Here is a 13,744-nt window from a genome sequence, read left to right on the forward strand (position 1 = left end):
GTGAAGGGGTGGTTGTGGAAATCAGGGGTGGGAGGAGTGGGTACTTGCAGAAGATGCCTGTCAAGTGTTTGTTTCCCAAGATGGATATGGAGAGATCAAGTAAAGGGAGAGTATTGCCCAGATTCAGGTTTCAGAAATACTGTCAGAGTACATATGAGACATCACATACAGCCCTGAGATTCTTTTCCTGTGGGGCCAGGCAGAATTACTACTTACTGGTAATTAAAAAAAAATAACTGACTCGATGTACACATGTAAACAAATAAAGAAATGTAAACAAACTGACTGTGCAATGCAGAGAGAACAAAAATCAAGAGCAAAGATAAGAGTCCTTAAATGAATCTCTGATTGAGGGGTCTGATGGTGGAGGGAGGGAGCAGCTGTTCCTGGACCTGGTAGGGTCGAGTCTTGTGGCACCGAGACCTCTTTCCTGATGGCAGTAGTGAGAACAGAGTAAGTGCTGGGTGGGATGGATCCTGGATAATTGCTGTTGCTCTCCAATGACAGCGTTCCCTGTCGATGTTCTCGATGGTGGGGAGGCTTTGGCATGTGATGTCCTGGGGCTGCGTCCTTTACCTTTATCAGGGCTTTGTGCTCGGGGGTATTGTACTGCCCGCACCAGGCCGCGATGCAGCCGGACATCACACTTTCCACTGCACCTCTAGAAATTTGCCAGGGTTTCCGATGTCGTACCGAACATCTGCCAACTCCTGTGCTTTCTTCACGACGCCTTTAGTGCGCTGGGTCCAGGAAAGGTCCTCCAAGATAGTGTATGGACAAATGAATTTGAGATGAGGGTGCAAGTTGGCAGCAAAAATGGATAGTGAATTTGAGGTCAGGGTGAGAGTTGGCTGCAAAGTGGATAAAGTCGACAAGCTCAACGTGGGCGCATGAGACAGCACTGAACTAGTCGTCGAAGTAGCGGGGGAAGAGCCAAGGAGCTTTGGCTGTGGAAGTTTCCAGCACGACTTTCTGCTTTGGGAGTTCCCCTGTTACGGCCACGCCCAAGTCTTCAAAGTCCAAGGGCTTTCATGTGCAACATCTGTACGTTGTTACTGAACCTGAGCAATAAATTCCTAGCAGGCTGCCAAAACTCCTCGTTGAAAGTTAACTTGGGCAGACAGCCATTGTCTAATGCACTGTTGACTGCCAGATATGTGGGGTTGCAGTGAAAGCTCACAGTTGGATGTTCTGAATTTATTTAGCTCATGACTTCCAGCTGACAGGGCTGTGTTCTTTTGTGTTGGGCCATTACTAAAATAAGAGGATCTTCTGTCTTTGACCTTCCAACAATTAAAGAGTTATGTTCAGTTATGTAAACGGCCATAACGAGACCACAAGGCAGGAGCACAAAGAGTCCATTCAGCCCATCGGATCGGCCCTGCTGATCCATTTTCCCCACTCCACCCCACTGCCCGGCCTTCTCCCTGTAACCTTTGATACCCTGGCTAACCAAGAACCTGTCAATCTCTGCCCTAAATACACCCAATGGCCTGGCCTCCACAACTGCCCGTGGCAACAAATTCCACAGATTCACCACCCCTGGCTGAAGAAATTCAATCCTGAAGTTGTGCCCTCTTGTCCTGGACTCTCCCACTGTGGGGAATCAACCTTCCTACATTGTCTCTGTCCACACCTTTCAACATTCAAAATGTTTCAATGAGATCCACTCCCCGCCTCCCCCCCCCCCACCATTCTCCTAAATTCCAATGAGTTCAGGCCAAGAGCTGTCAAATGTTCCTCATATATTCCTTTAATTCCCAAAATTATCCTTGTGAACCTCCTCTGAACCCACTTAAACGTCAGTACACCTTTCTTAAATGAAGAGCCCAAAACTGCCCACAATATTCCAGGTGAGGTCTCACCAGGGCCTTATAAAGCTTCAACATCACATCCCTGCTCTTTTATTCTATCCCGGCATTGTATTTGCCTTCTTCAACATGAGAACAAAATATACCTTCAATCTGACAAAAGGTTAGCAAATTAGCTCGATATAAGACGATGCGTGGAAAAACAAAGGAACCTTGGGGTCCAAATCCATAGATTTCTCAAGGTTGCCAAGAAGATGGATAGGGCAGTTAAGAAGATGTTGTATTCTGGTCTTCATTCATTAGGGGGGGGGATTGAGTTCAAGAGCCTACAGGGATTGGTAGATGCCGGATAAGCGAGCTTTCCGGTTGCTTGAATCTGTGTGAATGCAAGGCTCTCTAAATTTTAATCCTGTGCTTTTTACCCATTTAATTTCTGTGATATTTTTGGCCAGTTGCGGATAACTGCAATTTTATTGTACGTCTTATGAGGCAAGGATAGCAGAGCTGAGATTTTTCTCTTTGGAGCGTAGAAGGATGAGAGGAGACTTAATAGAGATCGACAAGATTCTGAGAGATACAGACAGGGTGGACAGGTGTGTTTCCCAGGATGGGAGAAGCAAACACCAGAGGACGTCTGGATAAAGTGAAGGGAGAAAAGTTTAAGGGATTAGGGATAAAAAAAAATTTTACATAGAGAAGTGATGGGTGCCTGGAATGCCTTGCCAGGTGTGGTGGTAGAGGCTGGAACATTAGGGGCATTTAAAAGACTCTTTGACAGGCACATGGATGCAAGAAAAATAGAGGGTTATGAAGGAGGGTTTCATTTTTCTCTGTAGGCATTTACGTGTCGGGAAACATCATGGGCTGAAGGGCCTGTTTTTGAGCTGTAATGTTCTATGTACAATAAAATTCCCGTTATCTGAAATTCAAGCAACCGCCAGAAAAAAAACTGAAAATAAATAGGTCAAAAATACGAAAGTTTAAAATTGGCACACTTAGAGGGTAGTTCGCCAATCCACGGAACACACAATCTCAAGCAACCAGCAAATTCACTTATCCGGCATCTACCGATCCCCATAGGTGCCAGATACGCGGGTGAGGTTTATGTTTATCACAATAAACTCTTTATCATTATCAGTAAACCTCTGATTCTTTCTCTCTCCCGAAGGCATTTCTGTGCTAAAAATTTCGTCCAGTTCCCGGGAACCCATTGAGCACGGCAATGTTACGCTGACCTGTGACGTATCTGGTCAATTCCTCTCCATTCAGTGGAACAAAGACAATCAGGCGCTGGAGGCCAGCAGAAATGCCGTCCTCTCGGAGGGAAACAAAACACTGACCATCCGCGAAGTGGACCGAATCGACGCCGGCAACTACAGCTGCGTGGCGGAGGGCCTCCTCGGCAGAAAAGCGAGCCAACTGTTTCAGCTGGCTGTTTTCTGTGAGTTCCAATTGCCCCCACCAACAACCGCCCCCCCCCCCCCCAACTGCCCTTACTGGACGCAACACGCACAAGCACTGGTGAAACGCCGCAGGTCATGCAGCATCAACAGGAAGCAGAAGGGTCGCTAACATATGGGGCCTGAGCTGTTGTGTGTGAAGAAACAAATTCATCGACTCTTAAGAGCAAAGAGGCTGATAGAGGCTGGCTGGACAGTGTTTTTATTACACGCACAGGGGAGTGGCAAAAGGAATAAAACACACCCTCACACACTCACATCCACCCACACACACATCCTTACATACACACACACAAACACAGACCCACACCCTTACATACACACACACACCCACACATCCTTACATATCCACACACACACACACCCTCACACCCACACACATACCCACACCCATACACACACCCATACAAACACACACCCACACACATATACCCATACAAATGTGCACACACACACTCAAGCACAGATCCTTACACACTCACATACACACCCATACATACGCACATACACACTCTCTCTCACACATACTTACACACTGTCACTCACTCACTTTCTCACTCTCAATCTCATTCATTTTCTCACTCTCTCAATCTCACACACTCACTCTCTCTCTCACACACTCATTCTCTCTTACACTCATTTTCTCACTCTCTCGGTCACTCTCATTCTCAATCTCTTTCTCACACTCTGCAGATTTTACGACCCACTCACGATTGCTAGGAGACAGAAAGCTTTATAATCAAGATACAAAACCCGCTCCCCCCCCCCCCAACCTTGCACAGCTCTGAACTACCCTAAACTTGGGTCAGTGATTTCTAGACTCAGCTCGCAACCCTTTGTCTGCGCACACCTTAACAACGATTCTCCAGCGTTGCCCACAGTTCCCAACCTGGAACAGGGTTGGGGATTAGTCCCAGAGGAGAAAGAGACAGATAATCCACATGTGATGAGCTTTAGCTGGAGAGTCCGACCCAGGTATCGATGAGGCAGTTAAAGGGCCCAATGACCAGGCATGTGCTGACCTGAGGGCTTGCCCTTGATCGGCAGGTGAGGTGACTTCCAACCAGGTTCCAGCCGGAAAGGTCATGTGACCTCCGGCGATTCACATTCCCGCCGGGTTCCGGGGCAGAGAAGTCACATGACCCTCCACAACCCAGACCAAAGCTGACTCAGGGAAGGAAAGGGTATTCTTACGAGGAGGAGTTTGACAGCTCTTGGCTTGTCCTCGTTGGAAGTTTGGAGGATGAGATGGGGAGTCCAACTGAAACATTTTAAATGCCGAAAGGCATTACTGGAGTCGATGTAGAAAGGCTGTTCCACATGGTGGGAGAGTCGAGGGCAAGAGGGTACAACCAGGATTGAAGGGCGTCCACTTAGAACAGAGATGTGGAGGAAATTCGTCAGCCGGGGGCGGTGAATCTGTGGAATTTGTTGCTACAGGCGATTGTGGAGGCCGGGTCATTGGGTGTATTTAAGGCAGAGATTGACAGGTTCTTGATTGGCCAGGGCATCAAAGGTTATGAGGAGAGGGCTGGGCAGTGGTCAATCTATGATTAAATGGCGGGGCAGACTAGATGGGCTGAATGGACTATTTCAGCTCCTCTGTCTGATGGTCTTCTACCCACAAATTGAAGGAACTCCACCTAATATTCTGTCTGGGCACTCTCTAACCAGCTGCCATTAACATCAATGTCTCCGGTTTCTGTTAAACCCCTTTTTCAAGTCTCCCTCTGTCTTCTCTCCTCCAGCTCTCTTCTCCCTTAACTTCACTCTCCATTCAAAGTGCAACACCCTTCCGCAATCACCTCAGCTTTTATTCAAAACTCCACCTATATCCACCTGTTATCTGTTGACCTGTGATCCTCTCCTCCTCCCCCTGACCCTCGTCCCTCCTCTCCTTGGCTTTCCTCCCTCCTCTCTTCCCCCTGCCCTTCCTCCCCTCTGTCGCTGGCATCAGGACCCCGCGGAACAGTGCCATGTCTCCACTCTCCACACTCCTGGGTCCGCACCAGTGGCAGAGCTGCCAACTTTTATGACCGTTTATTTATACAACTGATCACCCTTGCATTCGTATTGGTTAACGTTTGGATATTCTTGACCTGTTGCAGATGGTCCGGACGATCCCCAGATATCAACGGGTCAAAGAGACCCAGCATTTCTCACTGGATCAAATGTCACATTAACTTGCGAAGTGCTGTCGTTCCCAGCCTCAGAAGTTCGGTGGTATCTCAATGGAAAGTTGCTGCCACATCACAAGGAAGAGCTAATTATCTTCAACCTGGGCCAGAATAATACGGGAAATTATACATGTGAAACATTTAACAGCAAAACCCAACTCATCAAACAGAAATCAGTACAAATATCACTCCTTGGTAAATGGCTAGATTTAAAAAAAGGTTCAAGCAGCACGGATTATGCAGCGGTTAACGCAACGCTATTATAGCACCAGCGAACCAGGATTTTGAATCCGGCGCTCTCTGTCTTTTCTTCCTGTGTCCACGTCGGGTTCCCCTGGTTTCCATCCACCGTTCAAATACGCGCAGGGTTTGTAGGTTAATTGGGTGTAACTGGGCGACGCGGGCTCGTGGGCCAAAAGGACCTGTCACTGTGCTGTATGTCATCTGACCCAAAGACAGCGGAGCAGAGATAGGCCATTCAGCCCATTGGGTCAATTCAATCATGAGCGGATCCATTCTCCCACTCAGCCCCTCCTCCCCATCACCTTTGATGCCCTGGCTCATCAAGAACCTGTCAATCTCGCCCTTAAATATACCCAATGACCCGGCCTCCACAACCGGCCGTGGCAACAAATTCCACAGATTCACCGCCCTCCAGCTGAAGAAATTCCTCCGTATCTCTGTTCTAAGTGAATATCCTGAAGTTGTGGCCTCTTGCCCTAGACTCTCCCACCATGGGAAACAATCTTTCTACATCTACTCTGTCCATGCCTTTCAACATTCAAAATGTTTCAATAAAATTTCGCACCCCCCCCCCCCCCCAATTCTCCTAAATTCCAATTAAGTTTTTATCTTTAACAGCGATATAACCCAAATGGAACAGCGTTTATCTGGACTACAGTGCACACATATACACACACAGTGCACAGCACATAATAATCACGTGTACATACAGATACAATTTTAAATAAACATATATTCCTTTAGATACGATTCATCAATCTCACAGCCTGTAGGAAGAATCTATTTCCCAGGGTTAACACATGAGGACTAATAAATGTAAAAGGATAGAACATTCCAGCACAGTACAGCCCATTCAGCCCATCATGTTGTGCTGACCCTCTTATAAACCTACTCAACAATCTAATTCTTCCTCCCTCACTCCTTCTATTTTTCTTCCATCAAGACTTTTAAATGCTCCCAATGTTCCAGCCTCCACCACCACCTCCTGGCAATGGATTTCAGGCCCCCACAATCTCTGTAGAGATAAAAAAAAACATGCCCCTGGCATCTCCCCTAAACTTTCCTCCCCTCACCTTGTATAGTCGTTCTCTAGTGTTTGTTATACTTGCCCTGGGGGAAAAGGCGCTGACTGTCCTCTCCTAATTTTGTAGATCTGGATTAAATCTCCTCTCATCCTTCCTCGCCTCATGACACCCATTCTCCAATCCAGGCGACACCCTGGTTAAAATCTCCTCTTCCCCCTCTCCACAGCTTCCAATTCCTCCCTGGACTGAGGTGACCAGAACTGAAGACAATGTTCCAAGTGTGGTCTCACCAAAGTTTTACAGAGCTGCCACATGACCTCACGACTCTTGAACTCAATCCCCCGACTAATGAAGCCCAGTGTCCCATCGGCCTTCTTCACTATCCTAACAACCTGGGTTGTGGTAGCTTTGAGGGATGTATGGATTTGCCCCACCACTGCCCACCCCCACCAGAGTCTCTCTGTTCCTCCAACTGTTAACTATCCAACCATTAACCCTGTCCTTAGCCTTCCGGTTTGACCGTCCAAAATGGATCACCTCACACTTACCTGGATTCAACTCTATCTGCCACCTTTCCGCCCAACTCTACATCCTGCCAGTGAACCATTAGCCTTCATAACTACCCTATCTTCTCACGAGACTCAAAAACACCAATTTCCTCGCGCCCCCCCCCCCCTCAAAATGCACAAGCAAAGTTCGTTTGCCTCCGTGTTGTCTTGCCCGGGCTTTAATCGTGGTTTTTTTCCCCCTTTGTTTTCATCCAGAAACAAGTGATCTTGAGGACTATGGAAATAAGTCATGGATTGCAGCCGCCGTGGTCGGTGTCCTAGTTATCATCGCCATCAGCGCTTGTGCGTTCTTCAGAAACCGAAACTAAAGTATGCCTTAATCTCTCCACCCTTTACCGCTGAGCGCGTTAAACATCCCTGTGCCGTTCTGAGGAGTAAGAAGTGTCAACCTTTTTTTCTTTCCACCCACTTTAAGTAATCCCTATCCCATTGGCATTCTGTGATTAGTAAGGGATTGCTTAAGGCGGGGTATGAGTGGGAAGGGAAGGTTGAGAATCACTGCTCAAGACTACATCTGGTGCATCCTCAATGGCCCTCTCTACTTCGGAGAGACCGGTCGCAGATTGGGAGATCGCTTCATCCCAGCAACAAAAGCGACCTCCCCGTAGCCAACCATTTCAATTCTGAGTCACGCTTACACATCTGTCTGTGACCTTTCACATTACCCCACCCTGACCACCCGCAGATTGGAAGAACACCTAATTTTTCGTCTGGGTCCCTTCCAACCCCAGGGTCAGAACATTGAGTTCACTGCATTCCATTAATCAGCTTCCCTCCCCCTCCCCCCCACCTTTAACTAGTATTCCAGTTCCTACTTCCTTTCTCTTTCCATCTAGCCTAAACTCCTCCTCCCCTGGCGGTGTTACCCCCCGCTCCCCTATCATCTCCCACCCTCAGCACCCCCATTCCCCCCTTTTGTTCGGACATCCTTCATGTTCCCCCACACCTCGATGAAGGGCTCAGGCCCGAAATGTTGGTGATGTATCTTCACCTTTGCTATATAAAGGCACTGTTTGACCTGCTGAATTTCTCCAGACCTAATTGTTACTGAAATATTTTGCTTGAGAAAAAACTCCATTTCCCTTGGAGTTCTGAAACCATCCACATAACGAGTCAATGAAGGACGATTAAAACAGTGGTTTTAAACCTTTTCTTTCCACTGTAGCATGTGCGCTACTGTGAAATGTGGAAAGAAGACACACACACGAGAAATCGAAGACTAAATTATTGCACTCGCAACTCTGCCTATATTCTCTCCCTGCTGCTGACAACAGGAGTGACGTCACAGCAGCGCCAATCTCTGATCGGACGGCCTTCCTGCCGTTGCTCATTGTTTCTCACCAAGCAGGTGGTCACCTAGGGCCCCTGCGGTCGCCCCATTCGTCGGCCATTTTGTGCACCAGGGTCGCGTCCCAGTTAGCGGGCTGCTACACCACTCACAGACCACCTTAAGTAATCCCTATGCCGTAGGTGTTCTGTGATTAGTAAGGGATTACTTAAGATGGTCTGTGAGTGGAAATAAAAAGTTTGAAAACCACTGATTTAGACACACACCACAGTAACAGGCCTCTCCAGCCCATGAGCCCATGCTGCCCAATTACACCCAACAATCCCGTACATTTTAGCGGGTGGGAGGAAACCGAAGCCCCCACAGGAAACCCACGCAGACATGAGGAAAATGTACAAACTCCTCAGATAGCGTGGGATTCGAACCCTGGTCTCGATTACTGGTGCTGCAACAGCATTGCGTTAATGGCTATGTTAGCCGCCCAATACAGGAAGCAAAGAAAGTGCCAAGGAAACCCACTAAACTTGACCGCTTCATGGGGAAGGGGGTCCATAAACTTTGAGCAAGTCAAGTTCACTGTCATCTGATTTCATAAGTACAACTCGACGAAACAGCATTCTCCAGTCCTCGGTGCGAAACACGCAGACGCATCAACTTACAGACAAACAATACATATGCAGGACAAGTATTTCATTGATACAAATAAATTAATATTGTTTTGTGAATATGAGCATCTTGGAAGGTCGGTCAGTGTGAGTGGTTTCTTTGGCCATTCAGCCTTCTCACTGCCTGTGGGAAGAAGATGCCTGGAGGTACTGGCTCTGATCCTCCTGCATCTCTTCCCCCGACGGGAGCAGCTGAAAGACACCATGTGCAGGGTGGAAGGTGGCCTCAATGATTTTGCGCGCCCTCTTCAGACAAAGATCCCAGTAGATCACGTCAATGAGGCAGGAGGGAGACTCCAATGACCCTCTCTGCCTCTCTCATGGTCCAGTGGATTGACCTCCGATCCATTTTTCTGCAGCGACCGTACCTGCACTGTGATGCAGACGGCCAGGACGCTCTCAGTGGTGCTCCTGTAGAAGGTTGACATGACGGTGGCCGGTGGCCTGGCCTGTTTCAGTCTTCTCAGGAAGTGCAGTCGCTGTTGCGTCTTCCCCACTAGTGAGGAGATGTCGAGTGTCCACAATAGGTCACTCGTTTAGTGGACTCCGAGGAACTTAGTCTTCACCACTCTCAAGCTATTAATGGAAAGAGTGAAGAAAATAGAGAGGCGACTTAATAGAGGTGTGTAAGATTCTGAGGGGCATAGGTAGGGTGGATGGCCAGCACTTTTATCCCCTGGGTGACAGTAGCAAACATCAGAGGACGTCTGTACAAGGTGAGGGGAGGAAAGTTTAGGGGAGACATCAGGGTAAGTCTTTTTTTTAGACTGAGAGTGGTGGGGGCCTGGAATGCCTTGCCAGGGTAGATTTGCATGGGTCAGCACAAAATTGTGGGCCGAAGAGCCTGTTGTTCTGTGTGAACATTCCCCTTATATTTGACCTCACTATTGTGTGGATTAAACTCCATCTGCCATTTTTCCGCCCATCTACGTAACTGTTGAATCTTTTGATGGTACGTTGTCCACAATTCCAACACTCTCTTTGCCATAATAATGTATGATTATCAAGACAATCAAGACTGCTTCTTCAGTCGACTCCTTTGAATAAATGTCCTTTTCTTTCGACCCAACAGGTGGTCTGGGTGGGGAGGGGATCTCGACCTTGCCCATTCTCTCTGCAAAAGTACACCCGGACGCAATATGCTGGAAATCCCTCTCGCGGACGTCTGTCTCCTGCTGAAATCGTACCTGCCGTAAGTTGATGAGAAAATCCTGCTGATATCATCGAATGCAAGAGGGCTGGTGTAGCCTGGATTCTGTCTCACCTTCATCGACCTGGCCTCGCGTCATTTCCGGAGAAGGGGTATCTGTAAAGGGGCAGTTTGCTGTAATATCAGGCTTTGTAATAAAGTTTTTTTTAATTAACATTATATTTTTCTTTGCACGGGCCGAGTACCCGTTATCCAAAAGGCATGGGATCAGAAGTATTTCAGATTTTGGATTTTGCAATAATGTTTTTAGGGTAGCTATATGGCACAGTAACATCAGCAGAATCTCTGTATCAGCTATTAAACAACAATGACAGCCTTTCCATCTCTACCTACAATGCTATGTTTTGATCAGGTTACAGTCCCCTGGATTTTATTTTTTTCAACGCACTAATGTTGCTGGTCATGTTACACGAGCCCTATTGACACTGGCATTTTATCCCAGTAATTAACGGCCAACCTACCGGTTAATGTGCCAGGGTGAACGTCCCCGGGAGGGTGGGTGGTACGATCTGACGCCTGCGTGCCGGGTGCCTGGTGGGGTGTGTGAAAGGACGCAAAGAACTGGTTCATAGTGGCCCAGTGCGAACGTGAAAAACGGCTTCTTCAAATCAAGTCACCTTTATTTAACATTCACACCCTGCTCGCACGGTAAAGACAAGATGGCGTTTCTCCAGGACCACGGAGCACATTTACATAAATACAAGATAGAATAAAAGTTAAATATTAAAATATTAAGATGTATACAGTAACAATCCATGGTACTCTATCCACGAATGTTCTGGGAATTCAGGAGCCTGATGGTTTAGGGGAAAAAAATCATTGCCCAATCTGGACATTAAGACCCGAGTGCTACAGTACAACCTACCCAATGGCAGAAGGGAGAACAGTTTATGTGAGGGGCGTGTGGAGACCTTCACAAAGTTTATTGCCTTTCGCCTGCATCGAATGCTGCCAATGTCCGTCACGGTAGGAAGAGAGCCCCCAATGATCTTCTCCGCTGACCTCTGCGGGGTCTTACGGACCAAGGAGGTACAGCTACCAAACCAGGTGGTGATGCAGTTGCACAGAATGCTCTCGATACATCCTCTGGAGAATGTTGGGAGGGTGGGAGATGGACTTTCCTCAGCCTTCTCAGGAAGTAGAGGCACTGCTAGGCTTTTTTGGCTATGGAGCTGGTGTTAAGGGACCAGTTCGTTGAACAGCCAATTTACTGGTTAGCCAATGTGAAAAGAGCTTCTGAAACATGCCATTTTAGGTGGAGCTGAATTTCAGATTTCATATGAAACTAATGTTTTGTACGATTCAGCAACCATTTCGCCATCGGTCATTTTCAACGATATCTTTGTACCAGAGAGCAGAGAATAGCAAAAAGCACAGGCGGTAATGCACGTCGGTCTGGCAGTGATGAAGGTTGGAAACAAATGGGTGCCAACAGAGTATCAGAGCCCCCATATGGGCACGCGAGGCCATCGGTGGCATCGTGTCGGTGCACACAAACTTTCGGGTTTTGGAGCATTTTGGATAAGGGGCACTCGACCTGTACCAACCATCTAAAAGTGATGAACTTTTTTCCTTGCTGATGAATCGAAACAAATACATCGGAACAATGTTGAACTCAGGTTTACGGGCATTCTCTAATTCAGCCATTCTCAACAGTGGGGGGTGTTGGGAGCAGAAGTGCAAATGTCTGCGGTTGCAGTAAAAACGCAGGAGGAGCTCAGCCGGTCTCGCGGCTTCAATAGGAAGCAAAGATATATTCCCGACGTTTCGGGCCTGAGCCCTTCCTCGAGGTGTACCGAAAATCCTGGCATATTTGATGGGACCTGTAGTTTAAAAATGTCACCCCAAAACCAGGGGTTGTCTTATACTCTTAAGAATAAAATCCGAACCTTAACAGCCAAGTCTCAGCGTTCCCCTGCGGGGTCTGTCCGCCTGGTCCGACTGCCATCGGCTCCGTACGGGCTTTAAATGGCCTGTTAGAGGAGCTGACGGTAGATCTCCCCTACCTGCGGGAGATGTTCCAAGACCCCTAGCAGATGCTTGAAACCACTGAATCCTATACAGGTATGCACTGTTTAACGTCCACGATACGTTGTGTGACATTGGGCGTTATACGATGTGGACATTGTGCGAACACTATACTATGTATTTAGCAAAGCTACATGGGATACTGTAGTGTACATGTAAACTTTTTATTTGTAAGTAGGTATCAGTGTGGGGACAGACACTGGGCTGTGGGGAGTGAACGAGGCAGTGGGATCAGTGTGGGGATTGATACAGGGCAGTAGGAGAGAGCAGGGCAGTGGGATCAGTGTGGGGACTGATGGGGCTGTGGGGAGAGAGGGCAGTGGGATCAGTGTGAGGACCAACACGGGGCTGTGGGGAGAGGCAGTGGGATCAGTGTGGGGACTAACACTGCAGTTGGTAAAGGACCATTGGGGTAGTAAAACGAGGTAATCTTATATAGCGAATAAGGCTCAAACCCTACAGTTTAGGTGGAAATTTAGGGAGTCATCTTATATGCCAGTGTATACGGTAAGAAAAAAGCAGACAGGCACCTGATTAGAAGGCTGGGGAGGGATGAACAGGGAGGGGGGAAGAATACAGCCCAAAAGACGAAAGGATGTAATTGGATATAAATGGGAAAAAATCCCTACCCAAGCCTCTCATTGTAGATATCTATTAACTTATCTCCTTTGCTCCAAAGAGAAAATTCCCCAGCTCCGTTAATTTTGCTTCATGAGACGAGTTCTGAGACACTTCAAACGTGAAGCTGTGCCCTCTTGTCCTGGACCACCATGGGATCCAACCTTTTGTACATCTACTCTGTCCACGCCTTTAAATGTTCGATATGTTTCAATGAGACCCCCTCCTCTCCCCGTTCCCCTAAATTCCAACGAATACAGGCCAAGAGCTGCCAAATGATAACACTTTCATTGCCAGAATCGACCTTGCAAACCTCCTCTGATCCCTCACCAATGCCAGCACATCCTTTCTGCGATGAGGACCCCAAAACTGCTCACAATCCTCCAACCAAGGACTCCAGAAAAACACAAAAATCTGTAAGCCCCATGGTTGAAGTAAAAACACAAAGCAGAAGCTGAGCAGGTCAAACAGCAAAAGTAATAATACAGAACCGACGTTTCGGGCTTGAGCCCATCATCAAGATGTGGAAAAATGTCAGCAGGCGTCCGAGCAAAAGAGTGGGGGGGGGGGTGGAGAGGTGGTCATCAAGGCAGGAGCTGATAGGTGGAGAAGGGAGGGAGGGGACAGCAGCGATCAAGGGGAGGAGGAAT

General features: G+C 47.8%; 1 protein-coding gene across 1 annotated transcript in view; it reads left to right on the forward strand.

The window, feature by feature from the left end:
- The window catches only part of LOC138764297 (carcinoembryonic antigen-related cell adhesion molecule 5-like), a 68,377-nt gene extending 57,775 nt beyond the window's left edge, over positions 1-10,602 (forward strand). The window contains exons 7-10 of the mRNA XM_069940028.1: positions 2,980-3,252; positions 5,380-5,643; positions 7,481-7,594; positions 10,311-10,602. Of these exons, the coding sequence (XP_069796129.1) occupies positions 2,980-3,252; positions 5,380-5,643; positions 7,481-7,593 (650 nt within the window). The 3' untranslated portion in view covers position 7,594; positions 10,311-10,602. The remainder of the gene's footprint in view (positions 1-2,979; positions 3,253-5,379; positions 5,644-7,480; positions 7,595-10,310) is intronic.
- The last annotated feature ends 3,142 nt before the right edge of the window (positions 10,603-13,744 follow it).

This window comes from Narcine bancroftii, chromosome 5, assembly GCF_036971445.1.
Source record: "Narcine bancroftii isolate sNarBan1 chromosome 5, sNarBan1.hap1, whole genome shotgun sequence".
Lineage (NCBI taxonomy): Eukaryota > Metazoa > Chordata > Chondrichthyes > Torpediniformes > Narcinidae > Narcine > Narcine bancroftii.